This window comes from Diplotaxodon limnothrissa, linkage group LG12 (assembly GCF_057381915.1).
Source record: "Diplotaxodon limnothrissa isolate DT_005_m linkage group LG12, D_limnothrissa_male_GT1.1, whole genome shotgun sequence".
Taxonomy (NCBI): domain Eukaryota; kingdom Metazoa; phylum Chordata; class Actinopteri; order Cichliformes; family Cichlidae; genus Diplotaxodon; species Diplotaxodon limnothrissa.
In genome coordinates, this window is record NC_140607.1 from 8,180,924 (window position 1) to 8,202,699 (window position 21,776).

General features: G+C 39.6%; 1 protein-coding gene across 2 annotated transcripts; it reads left to right on the forward strand.

Moving 5' to 3' along the window:
- The first annotated feature begins 1,925 nt into the window (after positions 1-1,925).
- Positions 1,926-21,244, forward strand: LOC146620825 (tetraspanin-15). 2 transcript variants are annotated; one of them, XM_085367890.1, is made up of 8 exons: positions 1,926-2,012; positions 6,943-7,128; positions 9,278-9,352; positions 11,658-11,753; positions 13,042-13,162; positions 15,191-15,234; positions 16,462-16,578; positions 20,915-21,244. In XM_085367890.1, exons 1-8 carry the CDS (start codon positions 1,926-1,928, stop codon positions 21,242-21,244), a joined length of 1,056 nt encoding a protein of 351 aa, XP_085224016.1. The 2 variants fall into 2 exon arrangements, with proteins under 2 accessions (XP_085224016.1, XP_085224015.1); XM_085367889.1 differs by having other exon boundaries at positions 13,042-13,158; positions 15,184-15,234.
- Positions 21,245-21,776: the final 532 nt, after the last annotated feature.

Here is a 21,776-nt window from a genome sequence, read left to right on the forward strand (position 1 = left end):
TCATTTTAAGTGGGGGAACTTGCACAATCGGTGGCTGACTAAATACTTTTTTGCCCCACTGTACTTCTTGCTAATACTGGGTTTAGCTCCCTGTTTGCCTTCAGAACAGAAGCATGTAATTCTGCTTGGCATTGATGCATAAAAAGTGGAAATCTATGTGGGAAGATTCTGTCTAGATTTTGATCAATATTGCCACAATAGCATTAAGCAGCTGCTGCTATTGGTTGTTAAATATCCATGATGCAGGTCTCCCATTTTATCATATCGCAAAGATGCTCAATTAGTTTGGGATCTGATCACTGTGGAGACCATTTGAGAACAATTAACTCATTGTCATGTTCAAGAAGCCAGTTTGAGAGGGTTTGATAATGTGTGACCTGGTGCATTATCTTGCTAGAAGCACCATCAGAAGATAATTACACTGTAGCCATAAAGGGATGGACATGGTTAAGAAACAATACTCAGACAGGCTTTGGTGTTTAAATAATGCTCTTTTAGTACTAAGAGGCCCTGAGTGTGACAAGAAAAATACCTCACATCACTGTACCACCATCATTAGAAGCAGCTCTCATGTTGTTTACCCCAATTTACCAATTTCTGACTCTACCATCCAAATGTTACACCAGAAAATGAGACTTAGCAGATGAGGAATTTTTTTTCCAGTGTTCTATTTCCAGTTCTGGTGAGAACTGTAGCCTGAGTTTCCTGTTTTTAGCTGAAAGGAGTTTAGCCAGTGTGGTCTTCTGCGGCTGAGACCCACCTGCTTCAAAGTTTGACGTGCTGTCAGAGATGCTCTTATAGAGCAACAACAAATTTGGATCAAATAATAAGTGGTTCTATCAGCTTGAAACAGTCTTCCCATTCTTCTCTGACCTCTGAAATCAACAAGGCATTTTTGCCCTTAAAACTGCTGCGCATCTATGTTACGCTTTGGGAGTGAGAACGGGTTGAATACTTTGGCTTTTTTAACCGTTCACTGTAAACCCCAGAGATGGTTGTGTGGGAAAATCCCAGCAGATCAAGTCTCTGAAATACTCATATCAACCCATTTGCCACCCTCTTTGGATGTTAAAAGTCCACTCAATGGACATTATTAGCAGCAAAAAGGCCCATAAACCACCTTTTATCTGCATTCCACAACTTCAACAAGTCGTCATGACTATGACTACATGTCTAAATGTCCTGAGTTGCTGCCACATGACTGGCTGATTAGATATTTGTGTTAACTGCCAGCTGAAATGGTGTAACTAATAAACTGCACATTGATTGCGCACTGCTTGTAACAGTCCCTACTGCCTATATTCTAATTTTATTTATAAATTTTTTAATCCAAAACCAATTCATTTACAAACATTTTTCACGCATTTATTTATTTAGTTGTTTTTTGAGGGTGGTTATTTTATTTTATTCTTATTTTTTAGAATCCTACTCTTTCAAAGACAGACTTTTGTCAGCATTTTGAGGGCATTATGCTACCTCAGGGAGCCATGAGCACCTTTAAATTAAAATACAGACTGTCTTGCTTTGCATTGCTATGTTTTTCCCATAAACGCTACAAAAATACATATCTATAAATAAGTGCAAAAACTTGAACTAAGCAACAAATGCTGTTACAGGTGTACAGTAGCTGGCTGCTGAGTTGAAGTAAATGAGGTTGTGTGCACTGCCCCTTTAAGAATGTAGTCAAAACAAAGCGTGGACTGGCCGGCCGCACGGAAGTGGTTTTGTTTCGGTGGTGAGCCACAATAATATATGAGAAATGAGAGGTGCTACGTTATTAAAACACAACTAGGTCTCCTAAAAGTTTTTGTTTTGTATTTCTTCAAGAATATTTTATTTTTCATTATTTTTTTTATATCGCTCGAACTAAACGAGAGATAGCTAGTTAGCTTTTTTTTAAGCTAGCTTTATTATCGCAAGCAACCATGCCTTCCTACAATGAACTAAGGAAAACCAACTACTTCTACTACTTCATCAAATTTACCTTAAATATCTACTCAATGCTCTTCTCGGTAAGTTTCTGGTCCAAAAATTAATGTCAGCCTTGGTAGTAAGTTCATTTGCGCTGCAACACTGTCTGCTAACTCAAGACCCTAAGCATCCAGTATCATCGCCAAGACATCATTCCAAAGATCATTGAAAACACTGGTGTTTCAATATATACCACCTGCTGTAGGGTCATGTGTATTTTGTAGCATATAACTTAAGCCATATTGCAAAAATACACAATCTACTATGGAATTCGGCATATATCACTGAACAAAGATAAATGGTCTTTGAACTGTAATTTGAATGGAAATCACTGATTTTCCTTGTACACTAGCTAAATTCCACCTACATATGGGGCACAGCTTCAGATTGGATATATGTGTGATCAAACTGAAAGAAACCGTATTGAGTTCGATAGCACACTTTCCACATTTACTAAAATATTATAATTATTAGGAATTTAAGAGTTTCTAATCACTACTTTGTGTTGGGAAATGTAGAATTAAATTGGGTGTGTTTTTCCAATGGCTTTCGGTTTGGAATTGTCTGGATACTAGCTAGCTGGTTACGTCTGCGGAAAGACATTTTCCCATAAGGCCCCATGTATCGTCCCAAAGCATAACCTGTTATAACACCTGCCTTTTAAATAAGACATTCATTCCTCAATTTGGCATTAAAACAATACACCGGGGGCTCGGACTAACAAACAGCATCGTGGTGCAGGGCGTTGGATCCAGTTAAAGGTACGATGACGTGAGTAAACAATACGCCGACAGAAAATCCGGCGCCGCTGATAGATGCTAATTCTTTTACTTATTATAATTCCTAATAATACATCGTATCATTTTTGTAATGCAGGTTAAATCCAGAAATTGTGTTTTATTCATGTTCATTCGATTATCTTTATTTAATCATCGCGGTTGTACAAATAGTTTAATGTACATAATAACATTATTACACACAGATTATTCAGTTTATTACTTTAAGGTGAAGGAAGGTGAGCAAACAGAAACAGATTTCTTTGACTCCTAACTAGCCCAGTAGATAAATTGACTAATTTAAATTTTATCAATGTAAACACTGACATAAAGTTTCATTAGGATGGTCACACTTATGCAAAGGTGACATCAAAATCTGACATTTCATTATTGCATGTCCAGCTCTGTTTTAGTAAGTTGCACTTAACCATTTAACTTTAGTTTTAGCTGCAGAAGTTCTCTATCCCTGCAGGAATTTTGGCAGCTTAATGAACAATCTGCTTGAATTTTCTCGTGTTATTCCTTCATAAAGTGGCTGGTGATAATTAAGGATCTGGCAACCACTTAAAATGCTGGAAGAGTCCATGAATGTCTTGCAAGGGCATTAAGAAGTAAAGATGAGTCATTCTTAGCATGTGTTTTTTTTCCCCTGCCTCCTGGCATCCATAACCCCTCCTCAATATCATTTTGAATTCCAGAACGAATGTTAGAGTAATGTTCAGTTTGCACCACAGCCAGCTATATATAAGCTATAAGCTTAACTTGTTTCCATTAGCACTGCAAACTGACGTTCATCTAGTCAGCCTTCACCTATGTCTCTCTCTTAATGCTTAATTATTAATTATTACAGTCAAACACGCACAGAATTGTGTGAATGTGTCACTGTTTTTGGCCCCCTCACAACCCAATGTGGTTTTGGGGGTTTGTGACCCATTTGTGTTTCTGATGTCATTTAAAAAAAAAAAAAAAAAAAAAGAGAAAGGTTAGCACTGATATTGGAAATAAGCCAGATGTACAGGATCTGCCAGTGCTTTATAGATGGTTGTGAATTGTAATTGGAGCTGAAGTAGATGGACCCTACTCTTAAAGCAGATTGCCTCTGTTTCCAAATGAAAATCAATAACAGGGAAGCAACTACGGGTTGGTCCTTCCCTTTTTCTACCACTTCCATTAGTTAAGCAACCCTCTATTTTTCTCATATGTCAGCAGAAAGTAACAAGTAACTAATGAAACTGTCTGGACACCAAAGTGTAAAGCAAGGGTGTGACTATGGACCTGGGGTTGTTTGTTATTATGTAATGATGATCATTATGTTTCACCAGCATACATTTTTGCCCCTTTTTCTGTGCCCCTTACAATCCTTTCACATTTTCTTGCTTTTATCCAACATTATGTGAGCAACGAGGGCAGCTCCAGCCCATTTAGGGGTTTGTTTACAAGAAACCAAAGCTTCTGAATCTGTACATTTAATAAACTGGGAGATTATTTACTTTAGATTTTATCTATAAAGGTCATATCTCTTAGGAACGATTCCTAAATCAGCCATACAAGAGAATTTAAGCAGTAAAATGAGGCCATCATCACTGATATTGCGTAATGCAGATTGAAAATGTCTGAAGGGAGCATTTCCAGCTTTGTGTTACTGCAGCAACAATGTAATTCTGCTCTCATTTGATTTGATTTGATTGCACAGAGGGACAAAACAAACTGAACGCAGGCTAAAAGATGCTCCAGTGTTTTTGCTGTCCCTGTAGGATTGGTGGTGTTGTTTATCCAAACTTAAAATACACTGGCTAATCTCTGCTTTTAATTAGGGTTCGAAGTCTGAAGGGCTGGTATTTGTTAGTATTTGCTGTGAGCTGGGATGGTATAGAAGAAATGAAACACGATGGCACGGTGGGTTAGAACTGTTACCTCACAGTAAGATCGTCGACCAGGTCAACTTTTCCCAGTGAACCCCGCTATAGCTACCTTCTCTGTTTCGGCCCACTTGTCAGCCACTCAACATTTAGCAATCAATTACGTCATCTACTTCAGCAACCCACACTCAGGATCTTGGAGGACTGCACAGGAGCACATCTCGGATCTCCCCATGCGTCCCCCCCTCTTTGTCCGTATGCAGACGGACACATTTGCGGGACTGTAAATCCCGCTTAAATGTGAACGGTTCTCTGTCTTTCTGTGTTTGTCCTGTGACAGAATAGCAAGATCTATGAAGCTTTTCACCCTATGATAGCTGAGATAGGCTCCAGCCCCCTGTTAAGGATAAGCAGAAGAGAATGGATGGATGAATTGATGAAAAGCGAGCCTAAATAGGCACACGGTGCTGTAATTGAGGCCTAAAAATTCAACAATCAAAAGTAATGCAAAGGACATTTTAAATTACCTTAAAATTTCACCCAGAAGTTTTATTCAACATGCTTGACAAAAAAACCCAAAACTTTCTCTTGCACTCTTTCTTGGTTTTAATTAGAATTAGAATACTTTATTAATCCCTAAGGAAATTGTTTGGTTACAGTTGCTCCAAGACAATAACAGTAACAAACTGAACTAAATTAAATAATATAATATATTACAAAGTTTACAAAATATAAGAAATAGCTCTAATATTTTCAAAAAGCTCAATTACAAATATCCATAATATTGCAGAGGTGAAATATACAGACTGACATTTTACTCTACCTGTAAAACTTTGTTATTTTACTGTAGAGCATGTTCAGAAGGGTTTAACTGTTGCACTGTGTACTGTGCATTAGATGGAGGAGTTGTGCAGGGAGCCACAGGCAGGAATGATTTCCTGTGTAGTTCAGTGGTGCATCTCAGTCTCTCACTGAATGTGCTCCAGTGACCAGCCAGCACGTCATGGAGTGGGTGGGAAGTATTGTCCAGCATTGTCCTTATTGTGGACATCCGCCTCTTAAACACCAGACACATAACATTAATCATGTAATTAAATAATTAATTAACATTAATTATGTATGTATTGCAGTCACTTCTTTGATTTTGACTGCGTCAGCACCATATTAGGTATACAGCATTGTCCGACTGAGTGATACAACTTTGCTCTAAGTGATAAAGACTGGCAAGAAACCTAGCATAGATTGAGGTTCAGCAGGTCATTACTCATAACTCAAAGTTTCTTTGTGTGATCTTGATTAAACTCATTAAAGACCAGTGCAATCTTGTACATGCACGGTGCTCAGCTGTGTGAAGCCTGAAACCTCTCGCTTCCGATCGCAACTTAAAATTTGAGCTATTGCGCTGCTTCCTCCTTTTAAGTGTAAAATGGTTTGGGCTTATAGATTGCCAATTGTGACTTCACTTTCTTTCATTTTCTGTGTAACGTCAGTGAGTGGGTATATTGCAGTTGACATAGTGGTGCAGTAGTTGGCTGGCTGTGGCCTTGCATGTTGCATGTTCTCTCTGTGCCTGTATGGGTTCTCTCCAGCTTCCTCCCACAGAAGGAGGCGTGGGCTGATAGTGTACGATTGCGTGTCCTCTGTGTTAACACTGTCATGGTCTGGCGGCCTGTCCAGAGTGTACCCAGCTGCTCGCCCAATGACAGCTGTGACAGGCTCGAGCCCCCACTATGACCTAAGTTGGATGGACAGATATATGAATTTTGAGTGGTCTGGAGCCTCATCCTGGCTGAGAAGTAACACATTCACCTAACAATAATTTGTTAGTCTGGCCTCAAGTAAACTGTGACAGTAGAAATTATGTGGAAGTGACCTTTGCTGAACTATTAAAGATACTTTTTTAAAGAGGGATTTGTATCACCTCTCAATTAAATGTCTGAGTCAGCCTTTAAGCAGGCAGGGTAAATTGTTTGCATGCTAAAGCTTTTTTACCCACATAAGAGAAGCATACCAGTCAAATTCATATCAAGTTTTTGTTTGTTCCTTTTCATTTTCAACAAACTGCTTTTAGTTTCCATTTAGTAGCTCAGCCTTGTCTGTTGGCTTTGGCATTTCTTCTTAGACAGTTTTGACTAAAAGGGCATCTTAATTCTGAAAAATATTAAAGCAAGTGTTGAAGCAGGAAATTTAGACTTTTAAGTCCTTTAAAGTTGTCAGTCTGTACTACTCACCAAGCAGTATCACAGTAAATATAAAGTTTTTTGATGTAAGATGTAAGATTTTCTGACGTATTCATCGCATGACCTCCCTCCGATTCTGTTTCTCTGTCTGTCCAGCTGATGGGTCTTTGTGTACTGTGCGTGGGAGTGTATGCTGAAGTGGAAAGGCAGAAGAATCGAACCCTGGAGGGTCTTTTCCTGGCTCCTGCCGTGGTGCTCATCCTGCTGGGCTTGGTCATGTTCACTGTGTCAGTGGTGGGCATGGTTGGATCCCTCCGGGACAATAAGACCCTGCTACACATGGTAAGGGAGATGGAGGCGGACAGGTGGGGGATGTGTCTTGCAGGTACTGCTCATTTTCTTGCTTCATATTTCCTGGAATCTAATAAAGTTTCACTTTGCGGGCTCCCAGTTCAAAATAATCCTGGTTTATCTTATACTGGGCCTTGGTGCTCTGCATCCATTCATTCTCAGATTTGGAGGTGTTTAATATGAGCGCCTACCATCCTGTATATGACAGAAAATAAGAAGAAGCATGAATGGATGAGGTTAATTGTAATGATAAACAGTTGTTGTCAGAAGTTTATATGCACTCATCATGGGCATGAATGTCATGGTAATTTATGGTTTTTAATTATTATTTTTTTAACTGTTCTTTTTGAGAAATGACAAACCATATCGACAGTTTGTGGACTAAGCCAGCTCCTTATCAGGAAACCAGCCAGTTTGAATGAATTCTACCAAGAAGAATGGTCAAATATCCAGTCAGAATTATGCCAGAAGCTTGTTGATGTAAAAGCATCTGGTCAAGGTGCAACTTGCTAATGGACATTTCACTAAAAATATTAGTGAGCGTGTATATATTTGAGCCTTGAGTGGAAATCAAAAACAAATTCAAATGTGTGCACACACTTCTTGTTTTTCAAAGCCAGAAAAAATGTATGCTGTACAATCATTCCACCCTGGAAAAAGAACAGTTCAAAGAATTCATTAAAAATTCAGACGATCATGACCGTGATGAGTGTATACAAACATCTGACCATGACTGTATTTTATATTTACCATATCTGTGTTGATGCTATTCTTTTTGATACAGAATAATGTATTCATGTTTATGTTTGTGTTGATAATTTTGTAAACTTGACATTTGGTTTCAGAATGAAACGGGTAATGCAAAGTAAAACATTTATTTAAACATGTTTCTGGATATATTCATGCACAAATTGCCACATTCATCAAACCGCATAAAAATGAGTTCACAGCCATTTAAACCACTGATCACTCTTTACTCCTTAAATTCAGCACAGCTCGTGGTTTGACAGTAGTAGGAAGAAAAAAACTCAAAGGGAGCAGGGAAATGTTTTTTGTGTTTGCTGTGTAACAATCTAATTAGCTATAGCTAAATAACTTAAATTAAAAGGGGGATTAAAAGTTGGCAATAAAAAAAATGTAATGCCTCTGTTTATACTGTGATGAAAAGAACTAATTTTATATCGTGAAAGACATGAAGTTAATGGGGAAATATAAATTATGTTCCCCTCAACTGGTATTTGCTTCTCTTTATAGCAACCCAATTTTACCAAGTTCTTTTGTTTTTTGTTTAACTCTGTTTCCAAAAAACTGAAGAATTAATTGAAGATTTAATGACAGTTTTACTAAAGCAGTGTGCCTGTTCTTAAGTGTTTTCTGTTAAAACAGACACTAATCTAAAGCTTACATTTGAGCCAATCAGTACATGCTTAAGCCAAATTGTATAGTAGCAGAACATCTGCAGATTTGTGTATTGTTCAAATAAATAACCAAAAATACTTTAAATACTGGAGGACCGGGTTCAAATCAACAATATCATTAAGCTTAATAGTAATAATGTCAGTGACCTAATAAACTGAAAGTCTGAACTCTTACAATCTATTAATAATTTACAACAGAATTACAGAGAGGCCATTCCTCACTTATAAATGATCTTTGAACAAGTGTTTATCACAGCTTTCAGATAATGCACAAACAACTCAACAGCCCAGTTCATTTTTGTCAATCATCAAGTTAAAGAAGTAAAATGAGTTAGCTGGCCCTGTTTGTGACGAGACAGTTCTGGAAGCATGCCACGGAAAAGCCGGGGGTGTATATACTTATACTTGTTATATACTTATAACAAAATTAAATTAACAAATAATTCCAATTAGCTTTGAACTTTTTTCAGTTTCTGTATGACAGCAGGTCTTGGCTGTTCAGTGTTGGTGGGTTTTTAGCCTGAAATCTGAAACGGGTCCATTATGCTGTGCATCTTTGTGTTGAGCAACTGAACTGAGCACATTTTGCTCGATTACAGAATTAAATTTATTCTTGGTTTTAAAAAATAATAGATCTAGTTTGTTTTCTTAGTTTGTCAGCACACCATTACCCATTATATACTTTTATGCTGTGTAACTCTTTTTTTCTTCTTCTTCCACAGTTCCTTTGTGTTCTCTGTGTCTTGCTGCTTCTCCAGGCAATTGCTCTCGCCACAGCTCTGATCTTTGAAAAAAAGGTAAACATCTCATGTCCTCTGTGCATCTATTGCAGTCTACTCAGTCCACGGTGCAGTGTTTTTTGCATGGTTTTCAGTCCCTTCAATATTTTGTTTCCTCATCAGTCTGAATACAAAACTCAAAACTGATGAGCCAAAATGGAGAGTTTGGAATTGCTTATTTCTTAGAAATGGAAGGCTGGAATTACCTCATTTATATTTGTATTCAGGCCCTTTGTTATGATACTCATGGTTGTGCATGCTATACTGCATCCTGCTTCTGGTAAAGGTCCTTAAGATGCTAAAGCTCAAAGCAATATGCCTAATTGAATTCACTGGACGTGATTACCAGAAGCACACTCCTGCCTACAGATGGTCAGACAGTTGATGGAATTTCAGATGGAAAACCAAATTACGAAGTTGAGAGAACTGTCTGTTGACCTAGTTGATGAATCTCCTACAATCCACAGATCTGGGAAAGGATGCATGAAGGTTTCTGGGCCATTGCAAGTTGTAAAATACAGTGATTTGAAGTGTTTCGGTTCATAGTGCCTGGAACCACAGGCACTACATGGCGGTGGCAGCATCATGCTCTGGCCATATTCTTCTGCAACAGGTTCAAAATTGTCAGAATAAAGTAAAAGATGAATGCAGGAAGAGATAATAATAAAATTTAATTAAATAAATAATATATACTTTGTTAATCCTGTTGGGATTTTGTTGATATTTAACAATCCCCATAGGAAATTACTCCTCTGCATTTAACCCATTCACTCAGTGAAGCAGTGGGCAGCCACCAGCCACCAGTCCAGCGCCCGGGGAGCAGTATGTGAGGATGGTACCTTGCTCAGGAGTACTGTTGAATTCTCCCAATTCTTTGAATCTTTGGGCTGAAGGAAGGACAATACTCGGTGTATAAATGCTCAATCAACAATCATTTATTTCCATACAATTCAACAGTCAGAGCATTACAACGTCCGGACGGGAGAGATGCCTGCAGAGGTTCGACAGCATGTCTCAAAATGGTGGCAACCTTCACAGACTTTTATAGCTAGTCACAGCCCCCCTCTTTGTCATAAAAGCTGCATCTTCACATGTTTTTCTAATTCTTCGCGAGCCTGGCTCCTGACCTTGCCTCCCTGTCTTTCTGTGTGAAATTGGAAGGGGGGTGAAGAATGTGGTTTTATCTCTTCTGCCCAGACACCTAGTCTCCCTCTTACAGCCTTCTTCACATGATTCAGCAATAAAACATCTCAAGAAAACAGTGTCAGACATTCACAGCCGATCAAGGATACAGAGTAATGCACACTTTGTCTAATGAACTACAAATGATTATGTTTCTTTTATTCAAGAGTATAATAGAGACTATAATAGAGACTAAATCAGGGTTTTTATCGGTTTTCAGCGTTATTTTGTTATCGTTTTTATCGTTAACTCTGTTTTCCTGGGTCTTTTCACGTGTGTTATGAATAAATCTTCTTTTTTTGGTACCGGTACTAGTTTTATTTTGTTGTATTTATCCGCGACACCTTAAAGGCCGGTCCGTGAAAATAATGTCGGGCATAAACCGGTCCGTGGCACCAAAAAGGTTGGGGACCGCTGGTTTAATGCTCTCGAGTAGCACAGTCCTGATATGAACCTAGTAGAATATCACTGGACAAGCCTGAAAATTGCTGTACACTGACACTCCCCTACCAAGCTGGGTAAGTGTGAACAATTCTGCCAACAAGACGACCTTTAAGAAGAAAGATGCCTGAGGGCGCGGGTTTAGTTCAGTGCCTGGAGCGGGCAACCACATGCCATACAGCTGATAGCGGCTGGCCCGGGTTAGAGCTCTCTCTGCTCCTGCTTTCCTGTCCTCTCTTCACTGTGTCTATCAAATTAAGCTGAAAAAGGCCAAAAATATATTATTTTTTTTTTAAAAAGAAGAAGGAGGAGGACAGGTAAAATACAGGTGTGTCAGCTGATACAATCAATCCCCAAAAGACCTGTAGATATCATGCAGCTGCAGGTGCTTTCATAAGGTGCTTTTAATTTTTTATAAGTATTCAGACTCTTCACTTAGTACTTAGTAAGTAAAGCCTGTTTTTCTGAAGAAGAACAAGTGTGAAAATGAACTGAATCCATTTTAAAATGAGCCTAAAATATAACAAAATATAGAAAACTTTGAAGGATCAGAAAACCTTCTGAGTGTACTGAACATTACTCCCAGTCAGAACTATAATCAGCTCTGGTCAGCCCATTATTTCTTCGGTGTACTTTATGATTGCCATTATTTATAACCATGACCCCTTCTCCTCTGCGTTTCTCCCTCTGTGTCATCTAGACGTCTGCCTTGTTTCAGAGCACTATACGAGAAGGAATTAAACACTACTACGACGATCTCGACTTCAAAAACATCTTGGACTACGTGCAGCAAAAGGTAGTGATGCATTAGAAAATGTTGACAGACAGTGCGTCTTTTTGTGAAATACTTTTCTATACAGGTGCCGTAGCTGACTGATGAGCCAATGGAATAATAGGATGTGGGCTATACCATCTAGAGGTTATCTAGACAACTTTTTAAGTATTTCATGTGCTTGAGTGTGTTTGCAGACTGTGTCTAAAGTCTCACTCAGTGATCTGCCAGTGGATAACCAGAGTAATTGTCTCATTATTATAGTATATTAAGCTCCACCTTAATAGGAGACGGTCTCGTGCTAGTTCACCCTTCAGAAGTGCATGCTCAAACACAGTTTGTACATGAAGTAGTTCACACTCACAGGAATTTTTAGAGGTTTTAGGGGTTATGAACTATTCTTTTTCAGCAGGGCTGAGATGTACCACCCGTCCTGCTCACCACATTCTACTTTCTGAAAAAGAAAGTCCTTAATTTGACACATAGAGTGAGATTGAGTGCTCCCAAGTGCAAGTGGGATATCCAGGGAGTGAGCTCTGATATTAGTACAAGATGTGATCAAAACGTTAGGAGACTGTTTCTGCTGCATACAAATGTAGTATGGTACGGCTGTGGGCAGGAACCAAACACAGACAATAACTGTGCAGAATTAGGAATCTGTGTGGTGTGGCACAGTAAACATCATGGCCTGTGTACTGCTGCACAGCGTGACTGCTTCATAGGGAATGACAGCCAAATTTAAACGAGTTCAGTTGTTTGCTTTTTATAGGTACTGCACTTAGATTGCACCTATTGTCAGCTCTGCTGACCTAACACTCTTCAGATACAGGATATTTATTTATTGAACTTTAAAGATCGGCTGAAAAGGACATTTAAGCTTTCAGTGTCTACTCAGGAATGATATGTTGCCTCTTAACTATCACAGCGTTTTCAAAGGCTTTCTATCGAGGGACTTTTTCATCAGTGGAGAGCACAGTAAATCCTGCTCCTGCTTGCCTGTCCTCCTGTCTTATCTGTGTGCTGTCTTGTGTAACAGCATGCAGCTGTGCCCAGGTGATTGCAGAGATGGAGATGTCCTTTGTCAAGGGGAGAATTTTCTCCTTGAAGTGCTTTAAAATGATAGCCTTTAACTGATTGCCAGAAACTCTCCTGTCTTTACATGACCACTTCATTTCTACTGCATTGCCACAGTGACATTTCTGTAGGAGGTGGATATACAGGCACCGCTTTGAATTAGGCACTCTTTTGTTTTGCTATTGCTTCATGCTTGGCTCCTAACAGCCTTTTTCCTTTACCCTCATTTATTTCCCAGTTTTCATGTTGTGGAGGAGATGAGTATAAAGACTGGAAAGTCAACCAGTACCATTTCTGCAATGGTACTGGTCCACTAGCATGTGGGGTTCCATACACATGTTGTATTCGCCACAAGGTGAGTTCAAACAACACACATACACAGACGATACAAACATGGTATGGAAGCTGTTATTAAAACCATGATGTTTCTGGTGCTGGTTAGGGATTTATTTACACCTAGAGTCCAGTCCATTGTAATTCTGATAATTGAGAGCAAAATCCGTTGTTACCTTTCAGTTTCAATGCTGGTCAAACAAAACAATTTTTTTTAAAAAGGAAGAAGAGCAGGTAAGATAAGTCAGCTCACAGAAAACTCAATCATTTGAACATCTGAACCATTAGCTCGACATGAGCCCATGTAAGGGAGTCAAATTTAGAAATGTCTTTAAGCTTCTTCTTTTTTTTTAATCAAAGAGTCTAATTTATAGCTTAACACTATAGCTAGACACTGTATAAAATATAACCGGGGACATCGGGATTACATTAGCAGACATATGTTATTAGTTTTCCTCTGCTGTTAGTGAGTTTACAGTTCCCAGACACCATAAAAGAGGAAAGAAGACGCAGGAAAATTTGTACTTAAATATCTAAATGTTTACTTCAGCTGCTGTTGATGTTAATTATGGATCATGATCAGATGACTCTTTCTTTACACTGAGACTAACCAAGTTAGAATAATCGGCGTTTGATTGAACATCTGCCCTCTTTACTGGAGATATGGAAATAGTTTAATGCTTTAATGCTGTGCATTTATGTTCCCATGCTTACCAGATAATTGTATGTGTGAGGCTATGACTTTTGATGCTAACTCACCGTCAGTGAAAAGTGATTTGCTGCTTACTCCTTTGCTTGCAGCTACAGGCATTTGAAGTCCTCCGGAAGTTAGAGAGCTTAGCTTGCAGCTAAAGCAGAAACTTAGGTTTGAACTACTTGTTTTTCAGACAGATGTATGGCTATATGGGCATATGAACAACACAAAGTTTGTGTATGTTTGGTTATTTCAAAGGCCTCAAATGGCTCTTTAACCTCCTAAGACCCGAACTCTTCCACGGCATGCATTTTTAATTTCTCTTTGATATTTGGGCTGATTGGGACCCGATGAATGTAAAAACAAAGAATTACCAGATTTTTTTTTTTTACCTAATTTTTGTTTCTAAGAAAAATGAGAGCCACATATGACGATGTTCGTTTAAAATTTCGATAGAACAGTAGCAGTATAATGTTCTCGTAAGTGGATATCAGGCCCTTGTAGAGTTAAATTGAGTATTTTGTCTAAATAACCCAAAATGTGATGTCCACATATGTGGACGCCAGGTCCTAGGAGGTTAAACCAGCCTCGCAGACATTCTGTCTATGGTGGGAACACATTTTAGAGCCACTTCAGCCCTCTAATTGGCAAATACTGATATCTTGTGGCCAGGAAAGAGTGATGTCATCAGTGATATTACCTTGACCTGCTGCTCTGTCTGATTATCTCTGTCCTGCTCATACATGTCCACAAATTCTCATCAGGGTAGCGATGGCCTGTGCTTTATCAAAGAAAGAAGGGGGGATTTTATCTCCACAACCCATTCGTAATTGATTTTGTGAGAGAAAAACATCATCCAGCTAACAGGAAATAGGGTGTGAATCAAAGGTATGAGCCTTTGGATGATTTCTTTCTCTAAAGGAAATGTTGGTCACTTGCGGCCACCTTCCATCTCCCATATGCCGAGTATCATTCTTGCTCTTGTGCTCAAAGCACTGATAGCGTCTCTGGAAGCAGCGGAGTGTGCTGAAGAAATTAATGACAGTTATCCAGCTCTCTCTCTCTCTTCTCACACACACACACACACACACACACACACACACACACACACACACAGAGCAGAGATAGAAGAGTTGCTTATGAAGGCTGAACGTTGGCTATGTTTGTGCCATTATCAGTTCCTATCTGTCATGGCTGCAGCCTTTTTGCCAAGGCCTGAGTTTACGCTCTAGTTGGCAGGGGACAGGAGCAACCCCCCTGTGAGGAGCTTCAGTCTACATGGTGGTGTCTCTGGTCACCGTGGCTCAGCTTAAATCTTGTTTCTGACTCTAGACATCTTTGCTCTTTGCACAGACGGAAGACGTCATCAACACCCTGTGTGGTTACCAGACTCTGGATAAACAGGTAGGAACAACATAATAACTTTTATCACATGGTTTTTCTATCTGTGGATCATAACATCAACATTTTTGGAGATCTCATATATACGGGTCAACACAACCACCATGTAACTGAGGGCAAGCCTCACCTTCTGATGCACAAACGTATATTGAAGTAGATGTTGTTGTTTTTCTGTTCAAACGCTGTTTCGTAATACCGACATCTTGATCTTCTGTCAAGTAATATGACATCTACAGTGAATCTTGCAGTCCTGCAGCTGCTTTTTTTGACAGCCTTACTCTGTCCAATCCTGTCAATGTTTGACTTCTGTAGGTGACTAAATGTAATTTGATCTCCTCTCAACACCGCTGTCCAAATCTGTCTTTCCTTTAATGTGGAGATCTACATACAAACAAATCTGTCTGAACACACACACACACACACACACACACACACTGAAAGATACGTGAGGAATTCAACTTTAATGTGTTCCTCATATATTACTTGAGTAACCCCCTTTTTTTTCTTTACCTGACATTAGTATGATGTAGTATTGTGGAAATGCTAATACTGTAAGAATGCATTTATTTTAATGGCTGTCAACCATCTTGTATTCAGTTGACTTTTCATTTGTATTACTTTATATCTACTTTTATAATATCTACTTTTTAATTGTGACTGCAGAAAGTGACTTCTACCTCACACTAGTCAGCCACAGCATTAAAACCACCTGCATGATGTTGCATGGGCAACACCTCTGCCAATGATCCTCTGACTGTCTGTTGTGTTTGGCACTGGAGCAATGGCAACAGAATTCTTGTGGGTTTTAGGGTGGGGCATCAGGCTTGTTCCAGCACATTCCACGGAGGCTTGACTAGATCAGGATCTGATGATTTCTATTGGTCGGGTCAATGCCTTGAACTCTCTATTGGGTTCCTTGAACTCTTCCTTCCACAAGCCACTGCTATCAGGGAGCACCGTTTGTATGGAGTGTGTTTGGCTTGTACCAGTGTTTTTGTTGGTGTTCATGTAAAACATACATTCACACAAGTGACCCCAGCTGGTCACTGCATTGTAAAGAGATCAATGTTAAACTCTTAACCTGTCTGTGGTTTTAATGTTGCGGCTAATTAGTGTTACAGTTTTGTACTTTGTCGAAATTCTCTACTTCTGTTTATTTTTAGCGGCAGCTCAGTTTGACTTTGAAAATGAAACTGTCTTGTTGTTGTCTTCGTCTGGTCTGTGTATCAGCGTGAAACCCTGCATGAGCTGATCCATGTGCGAGGCTGCATCCACGCAGTCAACCTCTGGATGAGTGACAACATTGGAAAAACCGTTGGACTCTGCTGTGCCATTGGGCTGCCACAGGTAATTAAAAACTCGAGGCACCGACTCACTGAAACGCGACTCTTTTTTAAACTATTTGCACTTCTTCCGCGGAATCCTGTTATCAAAACTGTAAGCCATCACTTACTCTGACGGTTAGGTACATTTGCTTTTAAATTTTCCTGACTGGGAAAGAGTACCTTTTCTCCTGCCAGAAAAAAAAATAGGATTTGTTTTTTCAGTAAAGCCTAAGTTAACCTTCACCTGCTTCCTTCAGTAGGCACAATTGTGACAGTCTCACTGATTAATAATGTTTAATAAATATGAGGTTATGGACAGACGGCAGGACACAAACTGTCCTGTGGATGAATTTAGATTTCATACAACCTCTACAGAGGAATATTGTGCATCATGGAAACAGAAAGTAACTCTGGAAGTTGTACATAAGAGTCTGTGTACATGTGACAGCACACTGAGACTTTCTGTACAGAAACATTAGTGTAGTTTTTTTTTAATGCATATTTATTTCAGCACGGTGGCACGGTGGTTAGCACTGTTGCCGCACAGCAAGAAGGTCCTGAGTTCAATTCCACCATCAGGCCAGGGTCTTTCTGTGTGGAGTTTGCATGTTCTCCCCGTGTTGCGTGGGTTCTCTCCGGGTACTCCGGCTCCTCCCACCGTCCAAAGACATGCAGCTTGTGGGGATAGGTTAATTGATTAATCTAAATTGTCACTAGGTGTGAATGTGCGAGTGAATGTGAGTGTGAATGGTTGTCTGTCCCTATGTGTTAGCCCTGCGACAGACTGGCGACCTGTCCAGGGTGTACCCCGCCTTTCGCCCTATGACAGCTGGGATAGGCTCCAGCGCCCCCCGCGACCCTGAAAAGGATAAGCGGAAGCGAATGGATGGATGGATATTTATTTCTTGTTTTAAATCGTTAATCACAGAGCGTACATCAGGCTATTTTTAATTTGTAGTTCTTTGGATTCATTATAAGGTTATAATAGGAAATTCTTAACAGCAGAGTTTAATGCTGTGTCTTCTGTGGAGACCTCATGACGCCGCTCCCACTGATGACTGGGGAAAAAATGAATATTTAGAGGAAACAGATTAACGTACGGATATTTAGTGAGTGTGGATGTTGTTTTTTTTGTTTTCATAGTCTCTATTGTAATAAAATGTGTCCACTGCAGTGGTGGTTGTTAGCTATGTTACCACATTTATATCTTCTCTTTGTTGTGACAAAAGTAAAATACTCATCATACATTGTGTCACAATACAATATTTCTGGACCACTTGTTTTATAGCTTGGCCTTTTGCTTACACAGCGCAGACTTTCAGCTTTTATTTGAGGGTCTTCACCAAACCGTGACAATAACCATAGAGATGCTGCTTTTCTACACAGTCCCCTGCTTTCAGCTTCCAAAATATAATTGAACAAGTTGACATAATTATGCTGCACGGTTCTGATCATAAACTATGGCATTTTTTGTGTGTCATTGTGTCACTGCTTAATCTTAGTGTCCCTGGTCCAAAGAATCCTGCTGCAGTATTGCTCTGGCTTTTCCGATTTCTTTTTGCAAATTGTAACCTGGCTTCGCTGTTTCTTGCTTTTTTGCATCTTGCGGTGAACCCTCCGTGTGTCCCCTCACAAAGTAGTCTCCTTTTGCCAAATGTGGATAATTGTATGTCTGTCTCCTTGAAACTGCAGTGCACTCTGATGTCGTTATTTTTATTTAATAGAACGTTGTCATTTTTGGATAAAATACACATTTTCAAATTAATTGCACAGGTTTAAGATCACAGGTGACTTCCCCACACTGGTGCTATAATGAACATTCTCCTACACATTCATACATTACATCAAGCAACACTAACTATATGTTGATGCCTGATTTATTCATTTGTTGTGTGGGTTCAAAGTGATGTTTCATTCAACTCTGCATAAACTGATACTAATGAATCATTTATTTAATTTGTGGTCTCCTGCAACCTCTAATGGTTAATCTGCATGTGCGATGCCAGGTGGCCTTCTGGGAGGACTTTCTCTGTTTGGAAGCAGCTGAAGCTGATCAAGTGTTGGGAATCTAGCAAGCACCCAGTTTTGTTTGTTGATTTTCATTCTGAATTCTAAATTTATCTCTGATCTGACTTGATTTTTAGGAAAGATTAGCTACTTCTATCCTGTTACAGCTGGATATAATTTTTATAATACAATGCATTCCAACATATCCATTTTAGAGGGCGCTCTACTGCTGCCCTGCTATTGTATTGCAGGGCCGGCATTCACATGGCTCTCTTCACAGCAGAGTAGTGGCCGAAGCTCCAAAAGGAAATTATGAATGGAATTTTTCTGTTACCACTGTGAGTGTTTCTCTGCCAAACTGTGCCGGCAGCTCGCATTAACAGAGTCCACTGTTGTGAGTTCAGCACATGAAAGAGCAGCTCTGGCACCAACGTGCAGAACAAATCTTCTGCATTATTGCTGCTGCTTTACTGCCATCAGCAAAAACCCTGACTAGTTCACATACCAACACTGGCATTGTGTGCAGTGTATAGAACGAAACTATGTCCACTAATCCACTAATTGGAAGATGGCTGTTTTGATCCACCTCCTCCAGTCAGCATGTCAACTGCCCTTAGGCAACTGAAATAATCTGTTTCAAATGATTACTGAGCATTTAAATATGTAGGAAAAAGCACTGTGTGTGTGAGAGAGAGAGAGAGCGAGGGAGAGTGTGGGTGAATGTGCTCAGTGCTTTTTACTGAATAGAAAAGCGCTATAGTACAAGTCTGTCCACCAGCTTCTTAAAGAAAAGGTAAAATAAGTGACAGCAAAGAACTTGCATGGATGAGTAGCATTTTCTTCTTCTAACTTCCATACCCAGCCCCAATAGCCGCATGTCTTTGGACTGTGGCAGGTAGACGGAGAGAGAACATGCAAACTCCACACAGAAAGGCCCTGGCCTGATGGTGGAGTCGGACATTAGCAACAGTGCTAACCACCGTGCTGCCCTATGACAGCTGTGATAGCCTCCACCCCCCCTGTGACCCTGATAAGGAAAAGCAGAAGAGAATGGATGGTTGAACTTCCTTACTGAATCCAACCTCAAACCTAAACTGAAAATCTGTTTCAATAATAGAGTACTGTGGAAAAAGTATAGGTCCCATTCCTGATTTTTTTAGAGGTTTTTCTTTTTGCATATTTGTCACACCCTGTGTGAAAAAAAAGTGACCTTAAACCTAATAAATGGTTGTGCCCCCGTTAGCACCAATAACTGCTATCAGATATTTCACATCACTGAGGAGAAATTCTGCCCCACTTGTCTTTGTACTTTAAAAAAAAATTCAGCTGCATTGTAGGTTTTTTCAGCATGAAGAGCCTGCTTAAGGTCATGCCAAAGCATCTCATTCTCATTGAAGTCTGGACTTTGATTAGGGAAGTGAAACATCCAAAGGTGGACTTGTTGGTATTTTGGATCAGTGTCCTGCTGCATAACATGAGTGTCCTTGAGCTTCAGAGTATGAACTTTCAGGATTTTCTGGTTGAGACCAGAATTTATGATTGTTTGAATGTTAGTGTGATGTTCTTTTTATCTTTTTATCAAATGCTGTGTTACTTTTATGCCAGGTAGAGTTGGAAAGTGTGTTTTACCCTCAATAAATTAAATTGTAATTTAAAAACTGACTTTTGGACAAAATTAAGAAATCGGGAAAGGGGCAAATACTATTCGACAGCACTGTTTGTTGACTTGGTGCCAAATAAATGACAAAGATGAAAAAGATGCTTAGAGCAGAGTATTGCCTTAACATCTTGCTTATTGTGGAGGATGAGATGGGGTGAGACAGAACGACTTGTCTTCAAAACACGTTTTTTGTTTTAGTTGAAGTCTGGGTCTATGCAGCAAATTAGAGTCGTTGGGCAGAGAAGCATGAATCCTCAATATATCGAACCTTAGCTTGGCATGATTTAAGATACCTGCGCGTAAGAAGCACATGGGAGTTGTTAGTAGTTCTCAAATGCTTTTTGCATGATTGATCAGCCTTGTTGATAAATGCATTGCACACAGAAAATCGATTTTTGATGATACATCAGTTTGGGGTTTTTGTTGTTGTTGTTGGGGGGGGGGGGGGGGGGGGGGGGGGGGGGGGGGGGTTGTTTTTTATCTTGGACTCCACTAGAGTAGCTTTGGATGATTCACAGTGCAAAATAATCTTGATCTTATTTTAGGCCCTCAGGTTGTCCTCTGGAAAACAAGGGAAAACACTAGATCCCCCTTGAAAAAATTATCATAACAAATATTTGATAAATTTTTCATGATTAGCAACTCAGATGAGTACTGACAAGATGACTGTGTCTTGATCATCTTCCTGCAGCTGCTGGGTATCGTCCTGAGCTGCATCTTCTGGAACCTTCTGGTGGAGATGAGCGAGTCAGCTGACATGGTGGACTTCAAACTGAAGAAGTTTAATTACAGCGAGTTGGACCTGGCTGGTGCCGGATGGTGCATGTGCCTGCCCAGGGACGGTGGCTACCTGCCCGTCCCAGTCGTAGAGCCTGAACGTGACCCCATTGATATTCACCTGGAGAAGCTCAAGAAGCAGCCGCTTCGTACACACTCTCAGCTCCAAAAACTGCAGCAGTCCAGATCTGCCACTGGCCTGGATGAAGTAGACGTTGGCCGCAAGCATAAAAGGGAACACTGAATGGTCTTTTTTATTTTTTAATTATCATTATTATTTTGACCTGTCATGCCTTTTGGGAGGTTTTTTTGCCTTTTTTTCTGTCACTGTAGAGTAATTTTGTTTGTTGGAATTGTGTTGCACTACTTGATAACTGAAACTTTCTGTAACTTGATCAAACGAAATTTGGTCAGTTAAAGTGACTAAATGTACTTTGACACTTTGTGGGTGAATTTGTTTACAACAACATGTGAGAGAACAACATGCAACAGGAACCTTTTTTACATTTCTTTTGTTTGTGTCCGTTGATCTTCAATGATTTGTGGCACTAAATCATATTTAATTTAATTTGTATAGCCTTTGAAAATGAACTACAGGATGTCTTCATGTGCTAAAGCTTACCTCAGGCTATTTTGAAAATAGCCCAGTAGTCAGAGCACAGTGTGGTGTATAAATTATAAAACCTTGAAAAAATGTTTGTTTTTGGTTTTGTTTGTTTGTTTTAAAAGTGTTGGAGAAATAGGAGTAGCCAAGTATGTCTTGCGTGTAGCGTCTG